This window comes from Ochlerotatus camptorhynchus, unplaced genomic scaffold (genome assembly GCF_037179485.1).
Source record: "Ochlerotatus camptorhynchus isolate MF236.1 unplaced genomic scaffold, CSIRO-AGI_Acam_v1.1 ptg000084l, whole genome shotgun sequence".
Lineage (NCBI taxonomy): Eukaryota > Metazoa > Arthropoda > Insecta > Diptera > Culicidae > Ochlerotatus > Ochlerotatus camptorhynchus.
The window spans coordinates 2,007,796-2,030,578 of NW_027040574.1; the positions used below are offsets into that span (position 1 = coordinate 2,007,796).

Here is a 22,783-nt window from a genome sequence, read left to right on the forward strand (position 1 = left end):
GTTTGAGTTTTAGTTCATTAAAATAACGTTGTTTTATTCCAATAGTAGACTGTGCTTATACTTTCTGGAACACCCTATAGGTCCGATTTTTGTTCGATTATGATTAACCAAATGAAACGAACACATTACCAGTCTCGTTTGGGGAATTCCTCCAGATAATCATCTAAACAGAAGAAGATACTTCAATATGCTCAAGATTCTGCAAACGCAAATTACACCATTCGTTAACTATATCAAACGGATGAATGTCGTTTCCCTTGGACTAAACATCAAGTAGGTAAGAAATGCTATAGAATCCCGACTAATACAACAAAGACGTCATTTTCCTACGGCTGAAAAAAAAATATCAACTCGATTTTCGGTACGCTACCCAATTTGGCTTCCCGTTTCTCTGCTCATTGTCATTGTGGTTCAAAAATTCCTAAGTCGTCTGTCTTACATGCAACAATATTCCCTACAAACAAAATGAAACGGACTAAATTTTGAGATCAAATTTCACGCAGACGTCCTTCTGGGGGGTTTTCGTGCCAACGAAATAAGCTCCTTAAAAAAACTAAAAAAAAAATATATTGATTTGCTTATGCGTTAGTTGTTTTCTGTTTGTTCATACTTCGTCACACATCCTTCTATGTGTGTTACACTATTTGGCTAAAAGATACACTACACTGGTTCGCAGTAAAATGACCCCCCTTCCCCCATGTTTGGGGAGTAATTTGATACCTCTCTTTCTCACTCACTTCTGCGTCTGCTGCTCACACAGCGAGGGATGATCCACGATCGCTCGCATGCTGGGTGGTCGTCACCAGCTTCCACCCCAGTCCCGTTGCGGATTTGATATCCTCTCGATCACCGCCATAAGATGGATGGTTTCTGTGACAAAAGTGGCATAATTTAAAGATAAACTAAAGTCGAACTGTAGGACGCCTTACCTCCACTGTAACGGAAACATTGGTCGCTTTGGTTGATGGCGGCGGATGCCGGGACTGCTTACAACTACTCCTGCGCCTAGCAGCGTGCGTTCAAATCTTTCCATAAATTGATATACACCAACTTTACAACTCTTTTCAGCTTAAATTTAACGTTTCTTTTTTTTTTTGTTTGCTCAATATACAACGTCGATTTTTTTGTTTGTTCGCTTTTTCAACATTTTGTTAGTGTGTTTTGCTTATTTGCCTTTCCTTAAATAGCAATATTATTAAAGCTTTATTTTAATCACATTGATTTGTTGTTTTTTACTAACTTTTCTGCTTCGTTCGAAAACTAAAACAATACAAAAACACAATTTCGTTCGTGTTTCTTCCCACCCACGTGCTTGTAAGCCGGCTCGCCGGTGGGGCTTTTCTCACATGCTTTGCATGCAACTCTTCTTCTTCTTCTTCTTTCCTTTCTTGTCCGCACGATGCGCGAGACCAAACAAATTTCCATCCGGGCTTCCACACCCCGAATTCTCCAACCAACTAACCAACCAACCAAATCGCAGAGAAAACAACCAAATGTATACACAATTCCTCTCCTTACGCGGCAGGAACAAATCACATCTGTCGGTAGGGCGAGTGCAGTTTTAGGTATTGTATCACCAGACTTGGTCCGCCGCTGACCACTTCCGGTGGCAGCGCCGACAGGGGACAGTTTTCGATGCTCATAATGGCCAGGTTTTGGCATAGTGCCAGCTCGTAGGGGAGCTTTACCAGCGAGGCATTGTCGTTGATGTAGAGGGATTCGAGATTTTCCAGCGTTCCGATCTCTTCCGGCAGGAACTGGAGGTTGTTCTCACCGACGGAGAGGTACGTTAGGTTCGTCAGATGGCCGATTGTGCGGGGGAGCGAAGTCAGCTGGTTGGATTGTAGGATCAACTTCTGAAGGTCATGCAGAAGACCGATCTCCGAAGGTAGCGACTCCAGTCGGTTCTCCTCCAAGTCCAGCACTCGCAGCTTCTTGAGGTTACCGATCGTGTTGGGGATGCGCTTCAGCACGTTGTTGGACAGAATAAGGATTTCCAGATTTTGCAGGCAGTGAATGTCATCCGGGAGCTTGGTGAGCGAGTTGGTTCCAAAGTTGAGCTCAACCATCTGCGTCCAGGTGCCGATATCGAGTGGCAAGGAAGTCAGGGCGTTCTCCTTCATGTTCAGCTTGGTGAGTCCCTTGGCTCGTGAGAAGATTCCGTACTGGATCTTGTCGATCTGGTTGTGTTCCATGTTGATACTGGTAACGTTGGTAAACTGGGCGGGGCCACCGGATGGATAGCTGTGGAACGCATTGCGCGACAGGGTGATGGTGGTCAGGTTACTGAGGCTGGCCAGCAAGCCGTCCGGCAGTTGACTGATGCCGTTACCCTCGACGTTGAACTCGTCCATGTGGATGCAATTTTTGAGCGAAACCGGAATCGATGTCAGTTGATTGTATCTGTGGGGGTGACATTTTATGATGTTAGTTTGGGTTTCTTTATTATAGAGACTTTTAGCAGCGGGGGTTGGTTCGTCTCCTATATGTATGATGTTGAAATTAGGAAGATTACAGCCTTAGTCATGAAATAATTAACTGCTTTTCCTTTCAGAACGAGTCGACATATACAATGGAGACTGTGGATTCAAGCGGCATCCAACATAACCTTCCATACTACCAACAAGGGATGCCAGATGGTTTTAGAAAAGTCTTCACCGCCACTTCTTAACTTGGGTGAGTTAATTTTTTATTTTTGTTTTGCTTGAACTACTATCTAAAGAGAGGTAGGGTTCAAAATCTCTCAGAAATCAGTCAGATCTTGAATGATTTGCAAAGTCCTTAAACATGTTAATTTTGTAGAATCAAAACATTTTTGACGTAGCACTACGTCTTTCTTTACTATACTGGGAGTCACATTACGAAATCGAAAATGAGGCATGTAACGAAAATGGGGGCAGTTTTCAAACGCATATTTCTCAAAACCATTGATGGAAAATATGTCATGCTATATGTCATTCGACGGAGAATTTATCCAGCAATTTTATGGAGCATAGTACAAATTGTGAAAATAGTTAAACAATTAAGACATTTAACGAACTAATAAGAAGAGTGGATGGATGGGATGAATCTATATTCTGTGGCACAGGCATCACTTTCCAGCTCGTGCGCAAATTTGCCTTCTACAGCGATTTCTGGCCAGAGAGCCAAAAACTTTAAATTTGAGAGAATGCAAAAATAATTGTACCGATTTATCGCGGTCCTGCGTCAACCTTCCGTTCGTAACCCTAGGCACAGACTCTTCTACTTTATTGAAACTAATGAACGGTATTGACCGGACAGGAAAAAATTGAATTGCGAAAATTTGACCATAACTTAACTCAGGTTAGAAGAGATTTCGGACTAAGATGAATCTTCAAAAATGCGGAATTTCTACAAAATTTTCAGACGCGCATAAAGGTAATTTTAGGGATAAATCTCTAGGAATTCTGAGTAGTGTTCAAATGTAGTTTTGAGATCAGCTTAAAGAAAAAAATAAGGTAGGTAGGTAGGTAGGTACCCAGACAACCAGAATGCACGTATATTCAAAGTTGTTTCTGTGATATACAAACATATATACAATCAAACAAATCGTATAGAATGCAAAAAAAGGGCCTATACCTACAAAAGTGGAGGCCATATACGTGCAAATTTTAATTTCTTTTTAAACGAGTTGATTTGACATTATATACGATTAAATCTGTAATAACAATTTCAATTTGAAAAGCCTTACGATGTAATCCGATTTAATTAATAATACAGTACGATGGAAGAATGATTCATCGCATATAAGTCGGAAATTTGCATTCTATACGATTTAACTTAAACATAATACGATGTATGTCATACTTATATGCGATATTGACTTAAACTGTAGTTATTTACGATACTGTCTGTACATTGTTATACGACTTCTGGTTGTCTGGGTAGGTATGTAGGTAGGTAGGTAGGTAGGTAGGTAGGTAGGTAGGTAGGTAGGTATGTAGGTAGGTAGGTAGGTATGTAGGTAGGTAGGTAGGTAGGTAGGTATGTAGGTAGGTAGGTAGGTAGGTAGGTAGGTAGGTAGGTAGGTAGGTAGGGGGGAACATCAGAAAAGTTTAAAGAAATTGGGAGTCCCATGAGCATCAGGAAAAAAGTGGGACTTTTAATGAAGTTCCGAGAGCATCAGACATTTTTTGAAAACTGTATGTTAGTCCCATTAATATCAGGAACACACAGGAACATTCAAGAGTGTGAATTTCTTGGAATTTCTAAAAATTTAAAGGATGTTTCGAACGTTATCTTTCAGATAAGTTCCAATAACTTCAGGGCAGTTCGTTAGATTTCACGATTTTTTTTAAAAAAATCAGTGAAGATCAGAGAGAAAGTTGCAGAAACTTAAGAAAAGTAAGTTTCGAACAGTTCTGAAAGCTCAGACCATGATGGCCCGGACGAAATCGGATACCCTATGCTCAGACATCTACCGCCGGAAACCAAACTTGCGATGTTGTCCAACAATCACCCCTATTCTGTATTTCGTTTCGAACGAAATTCTCATACAAAAAAAAATATATTTTTGTATGAGAATTTCGTTCGAAACGAAATACAGAATAGGGGTGAATATCTTGACGGGGAGCATAATGCCGTCTGAGTGGAAGCCTACTTCACCGGCCTAGGAGAGGTTCTGCAGAACGCCATGGAAAACAATCTCCACGTTGACGTCGCGTCCCTGGATCTAGCAAAAGCATACAACCGTGCTTGGACACCCCGGATAATCCAGCAGTTAGGTGATTGGGGGCTGGCTGACCACATCCTACATTTCATTAGAACTTTTCTCTGAGGCCGGACCTTCCAGGTCTTAATCGGGAACAACCACTCTTCAATTCGAGCGGAAGAGACAGGAGTCCCACAGGGTTCCGTCATTGCGGTCACTATTTTCCTGGTCACAATGAATGGGATCTTTGAGGCTCCTTTTCCAAAGGAGATTTATATTTTCGTTTATGCAGACAACGTAATTCTCTTGGCAATTGGCCGTACCCTCAAAGCCCTTCAGGCAGCTGTATCGGTCACACAAAGATGGGCGCCCCAGGTGGGATTCGTGCTCTCAGCCGACAAAAGCGTAGTCTCTCACATCTGCCGATCCTCACACCGTCCTTATTACAATCAGCCATTAAGTTTACCACAATACCTTTCCGGAAGACGGTCACAATACTTGGGGTGCTCTTGGATCGGACGTTAAGCTTCGCTCCTCATTTTAACAATGTACGGAACAGCTACCGCACAAGACTTAGCTTGTTGCGGACACTTTCCAGCCCTCATCGTAGTGACAACAGGAACATTATGCTTAGGGTAGCAAAAGGCATCTTCTACGGAATTGAGATTTTCTGTACGGCTATAGTGACCTCTTCATTGCGCGGCTAGGTTCCACTTATAATCAAGCCATCCGTATTGAAGCTGGGCTCATACCGACCCGCCTTTCCGGTACCAAGTTGCCGAGACCCTGGTAAGCAGAACAATAAGCTATTTGGCGAAGACTGCCGGAAACGAAGAAGTCTGTCTCCTCAGAGAGGGGAACAGAGCTCTGAGGAACCTGGATCGGAACCAAAGGATGGGCAGAACCAAGCCTTCACGTTGACCTCTCGGTTGCTAGTTGATTCCAGGCTGGTAATAACTCGCGAGAAATGCACGCATACGTGACTGAACTGCTTCGTACGAAATACTCAGACCACCACCACAGATATACGGATGCCTCTAAGACCTTGGGAGGAGTCGGCCTTGGAATTGCAGATCCCGCTGCCAGTTTTTTCTTCCGACTCCTGGACCAGTACTCTGTGTTATCTGCGGATAGTGCGGCAATCTTCCACGCCAGCAAACCGCTTTGTATCCTTTCGGACTCTGCAAGTGTTCTAACAGCTTTGGAATCCCAGACATCCTTGGATCCTTGGAAGCTCCGTCGAACACTACCTTCTTATGGATCCCCGGGCATTGCGACATCCGGGGGAATTGTGAAGCAGACCATCTTGCGGCTACGGGCCGATCTGGAAGGCTCGCTACTAAAACCGTTCCAGGACCTGATATCAAGACTTGGATGAAGTTCAAACTTCGGAATGCTTGGGCCCAGGAGTGGGCCAGCAAAAGGGAACCGTTCCTCCGTAAAATCAAAGGGGAAACCACCAAGTGGCAATATTCCCCAAACCGTCATGACCAACTGATTCTTTCTTGTCTCCGCTCAGGACATACTCGGACGACCCCCAATATGGGAAGTACGACTTCGTTCCGAAAACACTGTGATATTTGCAACACAACGATGACGGTAGAGCACCTCTTAGTGAATTGCCCAGGTTTCCAGGGAATTAGGGATCTTTATAGGATCCCGACGAAGATTAGAAACGCCTTGGCCAATGACCCTTCAACCGAAGCAGCTGTTATATGTTTCATCAAGGACGCCAACATGTATAAGAACATCTGACCTAACTCACCGACAAGAACCAACCATAACCGACCCACTGCATCGAACCAGGACCAACCTCTATAACGGACTCTGAATACACCACCATAACAATTAGCCGACAGCCAACTCTGAAAAACAAATACTCTGTTATCAGGGAGGTCTCTTCTGGACTGTCCACTCCTCTTAATGAGTGTGTCCCTTCTAGATCCCCCACCTCATTAACTCTATAACTAGGGGATCCCTTCTGGCTCCCCACCGCTATTTCAAACTCTGTCACTAGGGGGGACCCCTTCTGGATTCCCCAATATTTGAGATGAACCAGCCTCTGGCTGAAAGTCTCGCTAATAAACATAACCTAACCTCAGACCATGATTATCAGTCAAATTGCGGGGAGTTTAGGAAAGTTCCAAATTTCGAGAACCTTAGGGCAGTTCTATTGAATTCAGAAAACCATTGAGAATCTAGAAGAATTTCGGAAAACATCAGGAGTGTTTAGAGAACTTAAGACAAATTTCGGAAACTTCACTGAAGATTCAGAAAACTTCGGGGAAGTTTAGAGATACTTTTGGCAAATTCGGAGAACTTTGAGATTAGAGCGTAATTGCTGTTGTAAACAAGCACTACAATCGCCGATTCCTCGCAAATTAAAACTTAATCTAAAAAATTAACGGCACAAACAGGTGGAGAAAAGATTCCTCTATCATTTGGTATGGTTTGTTCGTGAGATTGAGTTTCAATTTACGAGAAATCGGCGATAGACGTGTTTTTTTTACAAAAGCAATTACGCCCAAATCCCAAAGTTCTCTGGAAATATATTAATTTCAGGGCAATTCCAGGAACATCATCAGAAGAGCAGCGAGAACTTCAGGAAAGATTAGAGATCTTCAAAAGGGTTCACACAAATTGTGGGAAGAAGTTCCGAGGAATGAAAGATAAGGATAGAGGATTTCGGGAAGTTTCATGAACAGATTGCGAAGTTCTCTTAACCTCTACTTGATAGTTCTCTGACATCTTGTCGGAAGTTCAGTGATCTTATCCTCAGACATTTTGTGAACTTCTCCTCGGAAGTTATCTCAACTTCTTTTCGAAAGCTACCGGAACTTCTTCTCGGAAGTTTTCTGAACTTCTCGTTGAACGTACTATGAACATCTTTTGAACATCTGAACGTCTTGTCGAAAGTTCTCTAAACTTCTCGTCGGATGCTCTCTGAACTTCACGTCGGGAGTTCTCTGAGCTTCTCGTCGAAAGTTACCTGAGCTTCTCGTCGGACGATCTCTGTACTTCTCATCAGAAGCTCTCTGAACTGCTTGTCGAATGATCTCTAAACTTCTCGCAAGTAGTTCTCTGAACCTCTCTTCGGAAATTCTCTTAACTTCTTGTCGGAAGTTTTCCGAACTTTTCGTCAAACTTAAGGGAACTTTGATTGACTACAGGGAAGTTCTATGAACCTTAGGTATTTTTAAGTACTCTGAACTTCAGCGAAGATGTGTAAACTTTTCTTCGGAAGTTAGGTATTTTTTTTTTCGTTAGAGAGCTTCTGTGAACTTCCCTTTACGTTCAGAAAATTTTGCCTGAAGTTCGAAGAATTTCGCCTGAAGATCAGAGAATTTCACTTGAACTTCAGACAACTTCCTCTTAAGATCAGAAAACTTCCCCTGAAGTTATCAGATCATTAATAAATTGCATAGGAACCCTTTGAAGCTCCTTCGGAGTAGTTCTGCGATCTTCAAGGAAGTATTGTAAGCTTTAAAGAAGTTCAGCGTACCTCAGAGTTGTTTTGTGAACTTCAGAACACACCACGCAGAATAGGCCACACCACCCAGAACTACTCTCTGAACTTCGATGATGTATTCAGAACAGTTTTGAGATGTTTAGTGTAATTTGGAGAACTCTACTGAAACTATTTGAAGTTTGTTGAGCTCATTTGAGTTTTCCATAACTCCAATTAAATTTGTAAAAATGTTCTGTTCATTGCAGATTGAAGAATAATGAGAAGCTTGAAAATATAACTGACTTTGAGGGAACAGGACTGAACGATTGAACTTATAAAGGTAGTAGGTTTTACTACTCAGAGGAACTTTGGAGAATAGTTGGGGAAGTTTGAAAAGTACGAGCTATGGGTGAATATGAAGATGTTGGAAAATACGGTGCACCGTTGGTTTGCGACGATGAATAGCTTGGAGAGGATGGTAGTCCTTGGGTGATATCGGACTTGTGAGTGACTTACTTCTTCTTCTTCTTCTTCTTCGCATTTCAAGCTTATTGCATATCGCATATTAGCTTATTTCGTGCTCTCAACTTAGTGTTCTAGATGCACTTCCACAGTTATTAATTGAGAGCTTTCGATGCCTGTATCATTTTTGCATTGGTATAATTGTGTGGCAAGTCCAATCATACTTCTATGCCCAGGGAAGTCGAGAAATTTTCCAACCCGAAAAATTCCTAGACCGGACCGGGAATTGAACCCAGCCACCTCCAGCATGGTCTTGCTATGTAGCTGCGCCTTTACCGACTGAGCTAAGGGAGGTCCCAAGTGAGTGACTTAAGGGTGACTGTTTTGGACTGGTTGGCAAATCGCTGGGACTCGTTGAAGAGTACGCAAGAGAGACGCCACCTGACAATGCAATCCTGTTCGATTTAAGGTGGGCTTCATGGTCGTGTTGTTATCGGCGTTACCCGTCGTTCAGGCATATTGTGAGTGCCACGAAGTGAGGGTTCGATTCCCGCTCCAGCCGGTGGAACTTTTTGCAACTTGAAAATTCTCAGTGTCAGGTGTTCAGTCTGTGCAACCTCTGGTTGAAGACGGTGTCAAATGTATTTTTACACTCTTCAACGAGACCCAGCGATTTGCCAACCAGTCCAAAATACTCACCCCCAAAGTTTACGGAAATCACTAACAAGTCCGATATCACATTCACAATTCTTTGGATTATGTTGACGATGAGAAACATGATCCTTGATCAATCCGCAGTACAGCACCTTTGAAATAATCTTCTTACAATATCCAGCTGCCTACGAAATTTTTTGTCGCTTACTTCACCCAGCATCGGCATGATCAACGTTAATCAAGCCGGCCGGACCGACACCACTCACTTCAGAGTGTCCTGGATGCATCATCGTCCTAGAATGCATTGAGTATGTTTTTCTTCAAATTGAACTGGCTTCGTTGAACCAGATAGAAGTAGGTATTCGAAGACGGCATCCAACGTCGATGGCAGATCCTAAAGCAGCAATGAGCAGAATAGTCTAGACCAACAATTGAAATAGGCGGAACAACCAAACGTAAACAAGGCCTTTAAACACAAAAAAAAAACTTCGAAAACTTCACAGAAGTGCAGAGATTCTCAGAAACATATCTTCACAGAAGTCTGTGGAACTTAAAGGAAGTTCCGAGAACATCAGAAACTTTCTTGAACATAAGCTAAGTGCGGGAGCATTTCAAAGAAGTTTAGTAAGTGGTCCCTGCGAAAATTACTCTTCGATTGGCATTTCGAATCAGTAATGACCCGATTTTGTTAGCCTCGAAATGAATGAGAAAATCCTCAAAATATATCCCCTAGCACAGACATCAATACCGCGGTGATGTTTGACGGCCAATCACAGACAAGTAAACCATACTCTCCCATATTCTGCGAGTCACGTGACTCTCTCTCACCGGTGAGGTGACTCTCTATTTGATTTGCACGGAGAGTCACCTCACCGGTGGAGAGTCCCGTGACTCGCAGAATAAGGGGAGACTTTTTGCTGTACATAGGATCAATGTAGATTCAGGATCGACTACTCACCTCAGTCCAAGCCGCATCAGATTCGCCAGATTGCCTATCGTCTCCGGAATATCCAGCAGATCGTTGTGCTGCAGATCCAGTGCCGTCAGGTTGACGCAGGTGCCAATCTCCAACGGCAGGTGTTTCAGATGGTTGTGGGAAAGGTCCAGCGTCGTCAGGTTTACCAGATGGCCAATCGCCGACGGTAGTTCGTGGATTTTGTTCTCCCGCAAGCTGAGCATCGTCAGATTGCTAAGATTTTTCAGATTGTCTCCCACAACCTTGATCCGGTTGAAGCGCAAGTACAGCGTGGTCAGGGTGTGTAGTTTGTAGATGACATCGGGGATTTCTGAAAGCTTGTTGTGTCGCAAATCTAGGACTTTCAGTTGCTTAAGGTTCTGCAGGGAATCGGGCAACGATGTTAGAGAGTTTTCATTCAATGCCAACGTTTTCAGATTGGACAAATTGCCAATCTCCCCAGGAAGGCAGCTTATTTTGTTGCCATACAGATAGAACTCCACGAGACTTGTGCAATCCTTCACTGAGGGTGGAATAATCGTAATGGAAGATTTGCTTAGATCAAGTCTCTGGATGCCCTCTTCTTTGCAGCGTTGAAATTCTTTAATTACATCGACGTCGGCTTGGATGGCCTTGCCCTTCTTGGTGGTGGGTTTGGGTTTGTTCGATTCCGGATGTTTGACCGTGACCACCTTGGGACGGATTTCCGCAGGCATGTCGCTGTTACTGCCGCTGCTACCGCCTGCCACAGAACTACCGCTACCGGCGCCCGTGTAGCTGCTGGAATGACCGGACGTGCTCGTTCCACCGGAACTTCCCAAATTCATGCCTTGGATCGTAAACTATTCTTCGAGAGGGTCTTCGTTCACTTTTCGTTGAGGCACAAAATTAAATTGAAAAAATATAAACAACCTCGAGATCGACAGTTCCCAATTAGGGAAACCGGGACGTGAGATATCGATGAGCTGTTGTCTGTCCGCACACTCTGCGCGTGAATCACAACTTTTCAATTTTCGGTGTATCGTTCGAACTTTGCAATCCACTCAGCAGCAATCCATCTTCTGCACTGGAGACAGCTGATGGGCCTTATCTGTTGCTCGCTTCGGAACAAATTGGCTCGATCTGCAATGGAAAGAACGTAGTAGTTGATAGTTTTCTTTTAAATAGAAATGTAAATTGCTCCAATCAGTGCCGAGGAACGAATGCGGGCTTCTTGTCCTATCCCTCCCTTTGGCAGCTCGGATTTCTTCCCACACCGACCAACCCCCTTCCATTTGCACCCAAAAGTCAAGGTGATTCGAGTTCAAACCAATAGTGAGAAAAGGCCATGGTGGAATGTCGTCTTGGCATCGATCACCGGGAAAAGTCCTTCGCAATGTACAACTATCCACACTATCACGGTCATTTTGATGTTCCTCTTCAATATTTAACCAGTGTCACGCATCGTATTAATGTAGCTGTCAAAAATTGGGAGAGGAAAATTTTGTTCCTTCTGCTCCTACTCACGGTCGTCGTCATTTTGAACCCGAATGCAAAAAAGGAGGGTTCATCATCACCAGTTTGAGGAACATTACCAGTCTGATTCATCAAATGACTAAGCTCCAATTTGGTTCCCGATAAGAACAATGAGCATTGGGCAGGTAAATATACTAACGTTTTGCACTGGCCCCAAAACCTAGCTGTAACTTTTACACTAATCTGGCAGGCAATGAATTGATTATTTTAAACTTGACACTGAGGAAAGCAAAATCGTACTTTTTCCTCTGCTTTTCGACTGTGACTGACTGCCTCTGACTGGTGGTGCTTGGTTTGGTGCTAATACCTAAAGTGCAAGCTAGTAGTGCTAACTGGTCTGCTCAGATTTTTCTCTCTCGGAAAAGAAAGGGTCTCTCTTTCCCTCAGTCTCGAGTACAGCGTTGCCAGTATTTTCCAGATTTACCTCGGGTTTGCTCCAGATTTCCAGTCGTCTTGGCAGATACACAGATTTTACCAGATTTTTTTTAAACATGTTGCTCTACAAATAAAAATGCAAACTTTTGGAATGTTCTAATGGACACTTGAAAATTGACCAAAATAGTGCATAGTTTTCGAGATATCGATTTTAGTCGTGAAATTCTGCGGTTTCGACCACTGGTGCACCGTTCAATATTCGTTTCTCAATAATTCTTTTTCATGATATTGCTAAACAATAGTTTGTTTAGTATTCAAGTAGGTAGTTTTAAATAGTAGTTTTGAAACGATTTCCCTATTCAACGACGAATTCTACCCCTCTAAATGTTCAATTTTGTTGTAGATGTGTTAGAGTACCTAATCACTGAATTATTGTAGATAGTAGTGAGCCATGATAATAAAAAATAGCCTTTGTCATTCATTGCCCAAACCTCTTCCGTGTCAGACCTACTTTTATCAGGTTATGGGACCAGATATAGTTGCCATTGGATAGCCTGTAGCCCATTGATAGCACCATACGAACTATAGTTTGTACGACGAAAAGGTATCCTCAGTATTGCGTTGTTACGGAGTGCTCGTGGTTGAACGTTAACGTCGATTTGTTGTAGAATAGAAGGACAATCGATTCAGCCCTGTAGAATGTCTGCCACAAACAGGGTCCTTGTCGTATCTCTTCGACTCCACAAAGGATCCAGGTGAATTAACTGGCACCGACTTTCGTAGCCTGGAAGGCGATGAGGATCCCTCCAAGGCAATCGTCGAAGGGCAAACCAGATGAATCGTCGTTGAATAGACTCTACTCTTTGTACACTGTTTTGGTAATTCAATTGGGATTCCATACAGGGCAGCAGTATTCTAACACCGACCGGACGAGGGAGCAGTAAAGCGGCTTCAAACAGTAGATGTCCGTGAAACTTTTAGCTATCCTGTAAATGAAGCCGAGCGTTCTGGATGCCTTGTCAATCACGTACGAGATATGCTGGCTGTATGTGAGTTGACAATCTAAGATGACTCCCAGATCCTTAATGTGAATCACACGATGTACGTCAACACCTTCTAGGATATAACTGAATGTAATTGGATGCAGTCAGCGATGGCTCGGATTCGGAAATAGATTTTCATGTCGTCTGCGAACGACAGTCTTGGCCGTCGAGGACGAAATTGACGTCGTTGAAATACACAAGAAATATCAACGGGCCGAGGTGGCTACCTTGCGGAATACCCGAAGTGTCAGGGAACGAAGGAGATCGGCAGTCGTCGATCGCAACTTCCAACTGACGATCAGATAGATAGGATGCGAACCATCGTAGGAGAGTGCCGTTCATTTCGAGCCTATCCAGTTTGGCGATCGCTATAGGATGGTTCAACTTGTCGAAGGCGACTGATAGGGCAGTGTAGATGACATCTGTTTGCATATGGTCTGTCATACTCTCCGTAATGTACGAGGTGAGACACAGAAGGTTGGAAGTAGTCGACCGCCCTGCCATGAAACCATGCTGGTCTTCGCTCAAGTGCTGCTTGAAGTGAGAGACTAATGGTTCCATAACGACCAGCTCGAACAGTTTAGATATGGCAAACAACGATGTGATGTTTCTTTTGCATCCCTTCTTATGCACTGGAAACATCTCAGCTGATTTCCAGCAGGAAGGAAACACCCCACTGGAGAGGGACATTTCGAACAGAAGGCAGAGAGGAGCCACCACGCTATCGATGTGTTGCTTGAGAAAGACGGAAGGAACTCCGTCAGGTCCAGGCTTAAATGAAGACTTCAGTTGCGAAACCGCCCTAGTTATCATAGTGAGGTCGATGTTGATAGCTGCCAACCAGACATTGGAACATAACTGGCTGCTAGAGAAACGTGCTCGTCAGGTAGGTTCTCATCCGAGAATGCACTGGCAAACTTGGTTGAGAACAGACGGCAAATGTCCTGAGGGGATGAAGCTTCTTCGCCGTTCAGTACCATAGTCGATGGAAGGCCAGACTCCTTTCGTTGCTCATTTACATAATTCCAAAAAGTTTTCGGGTGATATCGAAGCTTCCGTTGAACATCTCGTTGATAACGTCGATACGCATGATTGATCCTCGCATAATAGTGCTTGAGTTGTAGGGTGTGGTACTTGGTGTAATGTCTTAGCGCGGCTCTTTTGTAAGACTTTAACATACGGAGTTCACAGAGCTTCGAAAGAAGTTCCCCGATACTGTCATGGTCAGCATTTCGGAAATCGTAGGAGACCTCTAGGGGGGGTGGAATGATTGATTGCCTTCAAGTGCAATAACTAAAGGAGGATGGTGTGGAACAGTCTTTATCAACGGAGAAACAGCCATAGACAAATGCGGAGCAGTATCCTGAGCGGTGACGAAGCAAAGGTCTAAGCTACGATTGTTCTCATTAACCGCGTGGTTGATTTGCTTCAGAGTGGCGGATTGGAATTCGAAGTGAAGGATCCGGCGAAGTGCATATAGTGTATAGAAGATAAGCATTGTCGTCAACCTTCTTCTTCTTCTTGCTCGCAGTTCAAGCTTATTGCTTAGCGCATATTAGCTTATTGCGTGCTCTCAACTTGTGTTCTAAATGCACTTCCACAGTTATAAATTGAGAGCTTTCGATGCCAATACCAATGCATGAATTTTGTATATTGTGTGGCAAGCACAATGATACTCTATGCCCAGGGAAGTCGAGAAAATTTCCAACCCGAAAGATTCCCTCGACCGGACCGGGAATCGAACCCACCGCCTCCGGCTTGGTAATACCGTGCCTTTACTGACTAGGCTATAAGGCCCCTGTCGTCAACCATTCAAGGCTAATAGGCACCGAGAGGATCGTGTGTTGAAACTCATCCACTCGGAATTGTGCGGTCCTATGAAGACAGAGTCGATGGGAGGCAGTCGTTATTTCCTGACCTTCATCGACGACGCAAGCCGAAATGCAGTTGTATGTTTCCTAAAATCAAAAACGAGCACTTCGAAGCGTTTCAAGACTACAATGCTTTTGTCGAAAATCAACGGACAACGACAAACAGTACGTCAACCAAAGTAGTCGAGTATTAGTACAAGACACTGAAGAAGTCTGCACATTGTAGACGAAATACGCGTATCTGTCAAGGATAAGCAAATAAGGTAGTGGAATTAAATGGAAATTTCTAATTCTTCTCTCTCTCATTATAAAGTTTTCGATACTTTTTGCGGAAAGAAGGAATTCATCATGAGACGGAGCAAAAAAGATTAGCAGAAAGGATGACGTGACTCAATCAAATTAAATAGAACGCTATCAGCAGTCAGATGTTGAAACCGCCGGTTGGGCCGTGGGCGGCTTCGGCAGAGGTTGGTCGAAAGAGTGAAGAGTATGCTGTTCGATGCAGATCTTGATAACAGTTTTTGGGTGGAAGCAGGACAAAAAGACTGCCCATGACCCCCGAGGACAGGTTTTCTGGAATATTTGAATATAATATAATATTTGAAGACGAAGTGATGGTACACTTGCCGAAGGAGAAACGAAATAAGTGGTACAAGAAATCTGAAGCGTGTATCTTCGTTGGCTACTGTGAAACTTCGAAGGCGTATATGATATACAGCAAGAAGATCAAGGAGATTTTCGTCAGCCGAGACATCATTTTTGTGGATGAATGTGAAATGAAGCGTTGTGCGACATCAGGATACAATGCAGAAGTAAGTGAACTCATTATTCAGAATAGACAAAACGAAGTTGCGAACGAAAATCTCCTGGATGATACGGTCTACAGCGATACAGATTCGATGGTTGATGAAGAGGTACAACCTTCCGTGCTCCTCCCTCCACAACAAGAGGACCCACAATTTTTGGTAAGGTATCGTGACCCGAACAGAAACATTTCATTGAAGCTGAGGTTGAACCAGATACGTTCCATGAAGCGATTACTGGACATGACAGCGAAAGATGGAAGGAAGCAATGAATGTGGAATACGAGGCCCTGATGGACAATCAAACATGGGAATTAGCTGAATTGCGCATCATAAACATATACACTATCGTAAAAATAACAGGGTCCATTGGAGTGTAATGGAAGTTTACGCATTTACGAGGGTGTATACGTTTACGATGCGCATTGTGAATATCCCTAGTATAAAAAGCAGAAAAAAAATTATCTTGCTATAATGAAAAGGTGTAGAAAACTGCCAAAAAGGCCAACAAAATGGAAATACAAACGAGGAACACTCAGATATTGTGGTAAAAGTTCGCCTCCTTTAGGAAGGTGATGCCGGGGACTCGTCGCCCAACAGGTTCCGAATGCTGATTGACTCCAAGCCGAAGGCAGCCCGAAGGTCCTCCAGCTCCGCGCAGTTCACGAGGATGTGCTCCACGGTGGCTGGCACTCCGCAGGTTTTGCAGGTCCTCCGGAACGGTGTTCCTCCAAAGTTGTGGGAGACTCTGCTGTGCCCGGTGCGCAGCCTTGACACCACTCGTTGTTCTCTTAGGTTTAATCGATCCTTCTAGGTTCCGGTGGTCGCCTTGATCTTCCGAAGGTGGTGTGTCCTGTTATTCCTCCACTCGGTGTCCCATCCGCTTGATCCACTTTTTGACATCTTGGAGCGGTACATTGCCGGTGGACCTGGGTCCGGTGTGGCCTGAGCCGGCGTGGTGGTCGGCTATTACGTTCCCTTGGATCCCGCAGTGACCGGGTACCCACATGAATACTGTGTTGGGCGGCGCGTGCTCAACCGTCCCTTGGATCCACGGATGCTTCGGTGTTTCTGTTGTTAGGGCCAATATCACGCTGTGTGAGTCAGTTACGACTAATATCGGCCGGAGAACACCGAGCATTGGGTCGGGAGCGATCTGCTCACAAGTTAGAGAGAGAGCCGTCGGTGTACCTAACTTCATAGTCTTGGTAGTGCGTCCCGAGAGTTTCGACAACTGTCCGGCGTAAAGCCAGCGAGTTGTCTCCTGCCCTGAAGCGGTCCTTGATTCGGCTGTCAATTTTGATCTTGTGCGATTGCCAACTTTTGTCTCCGTGCCAGTGGACCCTGGCCACTCGAGGGAGATCTACGTCGGCAGCCGTGCTGAGGTCAGTTCGCCTCGTCGAGGAGAACGATCCTGTTGTTTCCCGACGTTTTAGCGAGAAAGGCAGCGGCTTTGGTAGCAGTAGCTGCGGTGAAAACGAGCCGAAAAGGTAGGATACCGGCTTCAACGCATGCAGCGTCGGGCGGGGTAGAGGGCAGGAGATCGGAAACTGTTCGAACGTAGCCGTTGTACACCGGTTCCAGAATCTGGACGGCTTTCTCGGCGGCAAGGCATGTAATCTCTACACCGTACAGTAGGCGACTGTCGATGATGGCTCGAGCTCCTGGAAGGAAATTTGTCGACCCTACTTCACCAAGGAAAGTTTGCCGGTTGAAGAAAGCACTATATGGCCTTAAGCAAGCCAGTAGAGTATGGAACCACAAATGGAATGCTGAGTTGAAACGCATTGATTTGATGCGATCTACAAACGACACATGCGTGTACTTCAAGATTCAAGGTGGCATGGTTCTGATTGTTGCAGTGTACGTGGACGATTTGCTGATCGTTATCAAGTGATGATAGATCAGGGTTATATCAATAGTCTGCTGCAGCGTTTCAATGCTCCTGATTGCAATGTAGTTGCTACACCTGCTGACCCAAACCAAAAGCTAACCAAAGAGATGTGTCCAAATACCGAAGAGGAACGTAAGTCGGGTAGATGAATCGAAAATACTCAAGTTGACAGTCCCTCGCAAAATCTAACCCCCATAAGTACTCATCTCCTAGAACATCAAGATCACAGTTATAAAAATTAAACTTCAACGTGCAGAATTGGAAGCTACCTAACTAATAATCCAAGAATAAAGTAATGTAAAGAAGGAAAATCTAAACAACTCTTTAAGGGCAAGTTTACCGCGCTGAAAATATTTTTTTCGGCGCATTTTAATTTTTCTAATTTTTTTAAAATATACAGTTTTTTCCTTAAATTCCTGAGGAAATATACATGTAAAAATATTTTTTTCTATCTCCTTAAAAAAAGGACTCTGAGCAAAACCGAAATTTCGATGTTTTGTGGTTTATTGAGTCCTTCTTTATGCCATGATGACTTACAGAACATGTTTTTGCACGTGAATTTTCTTTAAAAAATTTGAAAAAAATTGTATTGTTTTAGATTTTTTATATATTTTTCCTATATTTTTAGAAAAATCAAAACGTAATTACTGTTTTCGGAGCGGTGAACTTCCCCTTCCTAAGGATTACTTCAGATTTTATATTTTAACTGGACTTGAGATTTTCCAGAAAATGAGCTGGCAACGCTGGTCTTAGACGATGTAGGACGCAAACTCTCACTGATTCTCTCCGTTTGTTTGTAGGCATGTTTGCAATTTTTACTACAAAGCTTCACCAGGCATCGTCCGTTCCGTTCTCTCTGCCTTCCGCTGCGTTGTATTTACTCTTGTTGTACGCACACGAGAGCCCATTGTTGGAGAGATTGGTATATTACCTCAAATTCAAAATGAGATAATTTCAACCATGGTTGCGTGCGAGAAGGAAGATCTCGCGAAGTGGCTTTTGGCTCATTTTTCCACTTTGACCACTGTCCAATATACTATCTACCTCGCACATATGTTCAATAGTTTTTTTGTTGAGGTCTGTAGACTAGCTTCGCTCGAAAATTATATTCTTTTAATCTATTAATGGGCAAAAACAATACTCAAATTAAAGCTCACCTACTTGTAATATGTGCCAGAGCAAAACAAACACGCTGGTTACGTTACAGCAGTACTATCATCACTTAGAGAGCTATAGCCATATATGAAGTACATTTTACGAAATAATTGTTTGGAGATCAACTTGCATGCAAGTTGCAGCGATAGTTCTATATAGTACGCCTGACGAAATTTGATTATTCTAGCTAGATGAAAACAGCTCATTTTGCGAGTGGTTAAACAAACCACAGAGAATCAGATTAAACTCTTTCTCCTAAATATTATTAGTTTAACGAATATCCTACCACAACGCTGGTATCGGTTCACTTTGACGTTTCTATACATTCCATCGAACATTTAAGCAACATTTTTGAGACTTGGGGAGCAAGTTTTTTCGGCGAATAGCTCGAGAATAACGGTAAAGAGCCTGAATTTATAAAGAGACGATATGTCAAAATTGGAACAATGGATTATCTGTCAATGTCATAGGAAAAGTTATTCCAATCGAGCAGAAGACCTGTCAAATAGATAAGATGTCGCTTCTTTACCCAATTCAGTCTCTTTAGTCGACGCTATAATGTTTTGTATATTGACGTTATTTGATTATAGAGGATCTAGGGGCAAGAGTGCCACACTAACAATTGTGTGTTATGCTATGTATTCCATACCGTGGATTTTACATGAGTTTGTACACCTAACCTGCATGTTTATGGTATTGTCTTGATGTGTCATTAATACAATTAAAACTAAATCACATCAAAAGCTGCTTATGAATTTTTCATAACATCATTTCTAATTTACGTGTTGAAAATGTTACGGGGTAAGAGTGCCCACTCTAAGGGAGCAAAACGGGCATGCACCTAAAATGGAGTGCAACAGATTAAAACTTGTTTATAAACAATAACTTGATATTCTTAAACATGTTAACAACCGCTGTTATTGTTTGATCAGACTTTTGAATATAACGATATTTGTTAAAACAAAACAAGCCCACTAATATTATTGCATAAACTAATACACAAATTTAGAGGTGGCAGTATGAGATTTATTTTTTAAAAGATAATATTTGATCGATTTAAGAAATATGCATAAATGCATCAACACAAACTGATGTTTTGCATTGACTCGCATTTTTTACGGACAGAACTTTCTACAATGCTTCAAAAAAGTACCATTTGTACCACCTAATTGGACGCAACAACCACTAAATGAAAGGTTTCCTGGTCCCATAAAACGTTTTATGAGTGAGATGGAATTGGATTTTTATTATTATTATTATTGAGGGTGGCTCACTAGCCCCTAGTTCCCCTAATTCTATTTTTCAGCTAGATTTTATCTTGGAGTATGACACTCAACATCATGTAAGAGAGAGAGAGAGAGAGAGTGAGAGACGAATTGAACATTGGCTGAGATTTCTGCTGTTTGAACCAATGTTTTCTGTATTTTTCAAATGATTCAGAGCACTAGTTCGTATTGATCAGTTCACGAAGATTTGCCGCACTCTTCTCTCACCCGTAAGTTTTGACAATTTTGGGTGGTTTGTTTTGGCTCCCATTCGTTGCTATCTTTTTTACTCAGAAGCAAAATGATAGGGAGCAAAAAGTGAGGTTAGGGACCGTGCACTGATCTATTGCTGTAATGGGAAAAATCTCCAATTCCATAAGGATCTTGGTTGATGGTTCGTCGGTTGGTACTATGTGACCTAACATTTATTACTTCTTTTCTTTTCAGAATTATGCCAATAACATCTCGTTTGCTTCTTTGATGACCGGTGTGTTTATAGTGTAAGTTGTGGATCGAATTGGGTTTTCTTTGCCAGATTCCTGAAAAGTGCGGCATACGTTTGGATCAAAAACGTAACACCACTGAAGACGCCCTGTTTACATTTTGGGCTCTCAAGTCCCGTTCAAATGTCAGTCCAGATTTATTATCCATTATGAGCTCAACATTACACCCACACAAACACACGCACACAAGCTCGAAGCGTAAATCTCGTAAGAGCGAAACCCGACCCTCAGCTCCAAGTCAAGAGCAAAACACGAGAAGCAGAAAAAAAAATCTGCAGAAATTCCTACAACTTCTTCTGCCCGAGACCCATTTTCCGCGCATCCATTTTTTCGATCACTGTTTTTCACATCATCCGGGAACGTAACTACACGACCAAAACTACCGATTACATACCAGGAAAATGGTCATCCAAAGCAAGCCTACCGCAGTCCCACCTGATTGGTTCTACACTTATTTTTCCAGCCTTTATTCAGCACAACACTGTTTTGTACACCAGCACAGCACAGCAGGTCGTGAAAAATTTGAGACCACACACGTTTACAAACTTCGCTGCTCACTGACTCGACTGACTCACGAAGCGATGAAAATCGAGAACGGGCTCAGCTTCGGGTATTTTTGTACCTTTCTTACAAAGAAGGGTGTACATATCGCTTGGAAAACCGATTTTCGATCCGAGGCCCGGATGGCCGAGTGTCATATACTAATCGACTCAGCTCGACGAGATCGGAAAATGACTGTGTGTGTAACGAAAATATTCTAGTACGTGTTTCTTTGCAACCACTGAACGGAATTGGACGCAACAACCACTAAATGATAAATTTCATGGTCCCATAGAAAGTTTTTGAATATAATCGAAAATCCGCACTCGTGCATGGTTTGTTTATATAATAAATCCAAACTACAAGACTTGGAATACGTGGAATAGAGCACTAAAATTATAGCTACGCAGTGAGAAAAATAAACTTGAGAATTCCATAAGGCACGACTTCTGAACGAAACTTATGAATACCATAAAGCTGGGTTTAGACAGGGCAAGTCAATTGATCAAGTCAGTTGAATTCAACTGACTTGAACGCGAATCGAACGTGTAAACCATGCCATTCAACTGACTTGATCAACTCACTTGAATTGAAAAAAGTTGAACCAGGCTCAACTTTTCAAGCCAATTGAATTCAACTGAGTTGATCATTTGACTTGCCTAGTCTAAACCCAGCAGCGTGTTTTATGAATGATTATCGTCTTAAACGAGGTAATTTTTAAACGCCTTTTGCCTTCTCCATTTCCTAAGAAGGCACGGGCCCCGTAATCTCACCGTTCATGGTTCGATCCCAGTCGACTCCATTTTATTATTTGGTTTACATCATTATTTTTCATAAGACAAATCAATGAAATTCATACCGATTTTTTGTGGCTAAAAAGCATAAGGAAACTCATGAATAACGATAGTTTATTTCACAATGTCCACAAAACAGGTGCTTGATCATGTCATAAGATTATGAATATTATCAAACCCCTAATATATGCGGTGGGTGGTACCATCCACCCAATGTTATTTTTCGGCTATCCTTCAACCAATTGAGCTAATTTTCTGTTGATAACTAGTTTATGATTGACACTAATTATATACCAAAAATCAGCGTAATTACTGTATGTCTACCTATCGGTAGCTGGGGTAACATGCACCGTTGTGGCAAGATGCACTTTCTTCGTTTTAAGCCTACCATACCTTTTCACGACAAAGTAGTTACCCTACAAGTTAAATCTATGTTTGTTTTGGACACCGTATCTATTTGGCAGCTCTATGTTATCAGATAATGTAAATACAAACAAAAACGAGTTTGCATTGGATATAGTGTAATTTTGTCCTCCGCATTGTTAAGAATTTTTAGCGATTCAAACACTATTAAGCATCGGTGAAATAGCGGCGCCGGTGGTGTAGTGGTAAGCGTGATTGCTTCTCACAGCATTCACTTTTGCTGATATCTCTGCAAAATATCTGTTAGCTGATATCTCAGCAAAATGTTATTTGTTAGCTGAGTCTCGGCAATTGTTCGACTGAATCTCAGCAAAATAAATTGCAGAATTACTTGGCTGTTGGAATCTCGGCGAAAAAATTTAAGTGTGCAGGAAATCGGGAAAACCGGGAAAACGAGAATTCAAAGTCACC

General features: G+C 42.8%; 2 protein-coding genes across 3 annotated transcripts in view; one reads left to right on the forward strand and one right to left on the reverse strand.

Moving 5' to 3' along the window:
• Positions 1-1,069: 1,069 nt before the first annotated feature.
• Positions 1,070-21,163, reverse strand: Sur-8. Of its 2 annotated transcripts, none has more exons than XM_065218214.1 (3): positions 21,010-21,163; positions 10,195-11,313; positions 1,070-2,403 (listed from the first exon to the last, which is right to left on the reverse strand). In XM_065218214.1, the coding sequence occupies exons 2-3, from the start codon at positions 11,016-11,018 to the stop codon at positions 1,533-1,535; spliced, it is 1,695 nt and encodes a 564-aa protein (XP_065074286.1). In that variant the 5' UTR covers positions 11,019-11,313; positions 21,010-21,163; the 3' UTR covers positions 1,070-1,532. The 2 variants fall into 2 exon arrangements, with proteins under 2 accessions (XP_065074286.1, XP_065074285.1); XM_065218213.1 differs by lacking the exon at positions 21,010-21,163 and adding an exon at positions 11,846-11,974.
• Positions 4,857-22,783, forward strand: part of LOC135698325 (tRNA-specific adenosine deaminase 2) — a 151,409-nt gene continuing 133,482 nt past the window's right edge. Inside the window, exon 1 of the mRNA XM_065218246.1 lies at positions 4,857-4,861. The gene's annotated coding sequence lies outside the window, so the exon portion shown is untranslated. The remainder of the gene's footprint in view (positions 4,862-22,783) is intronic.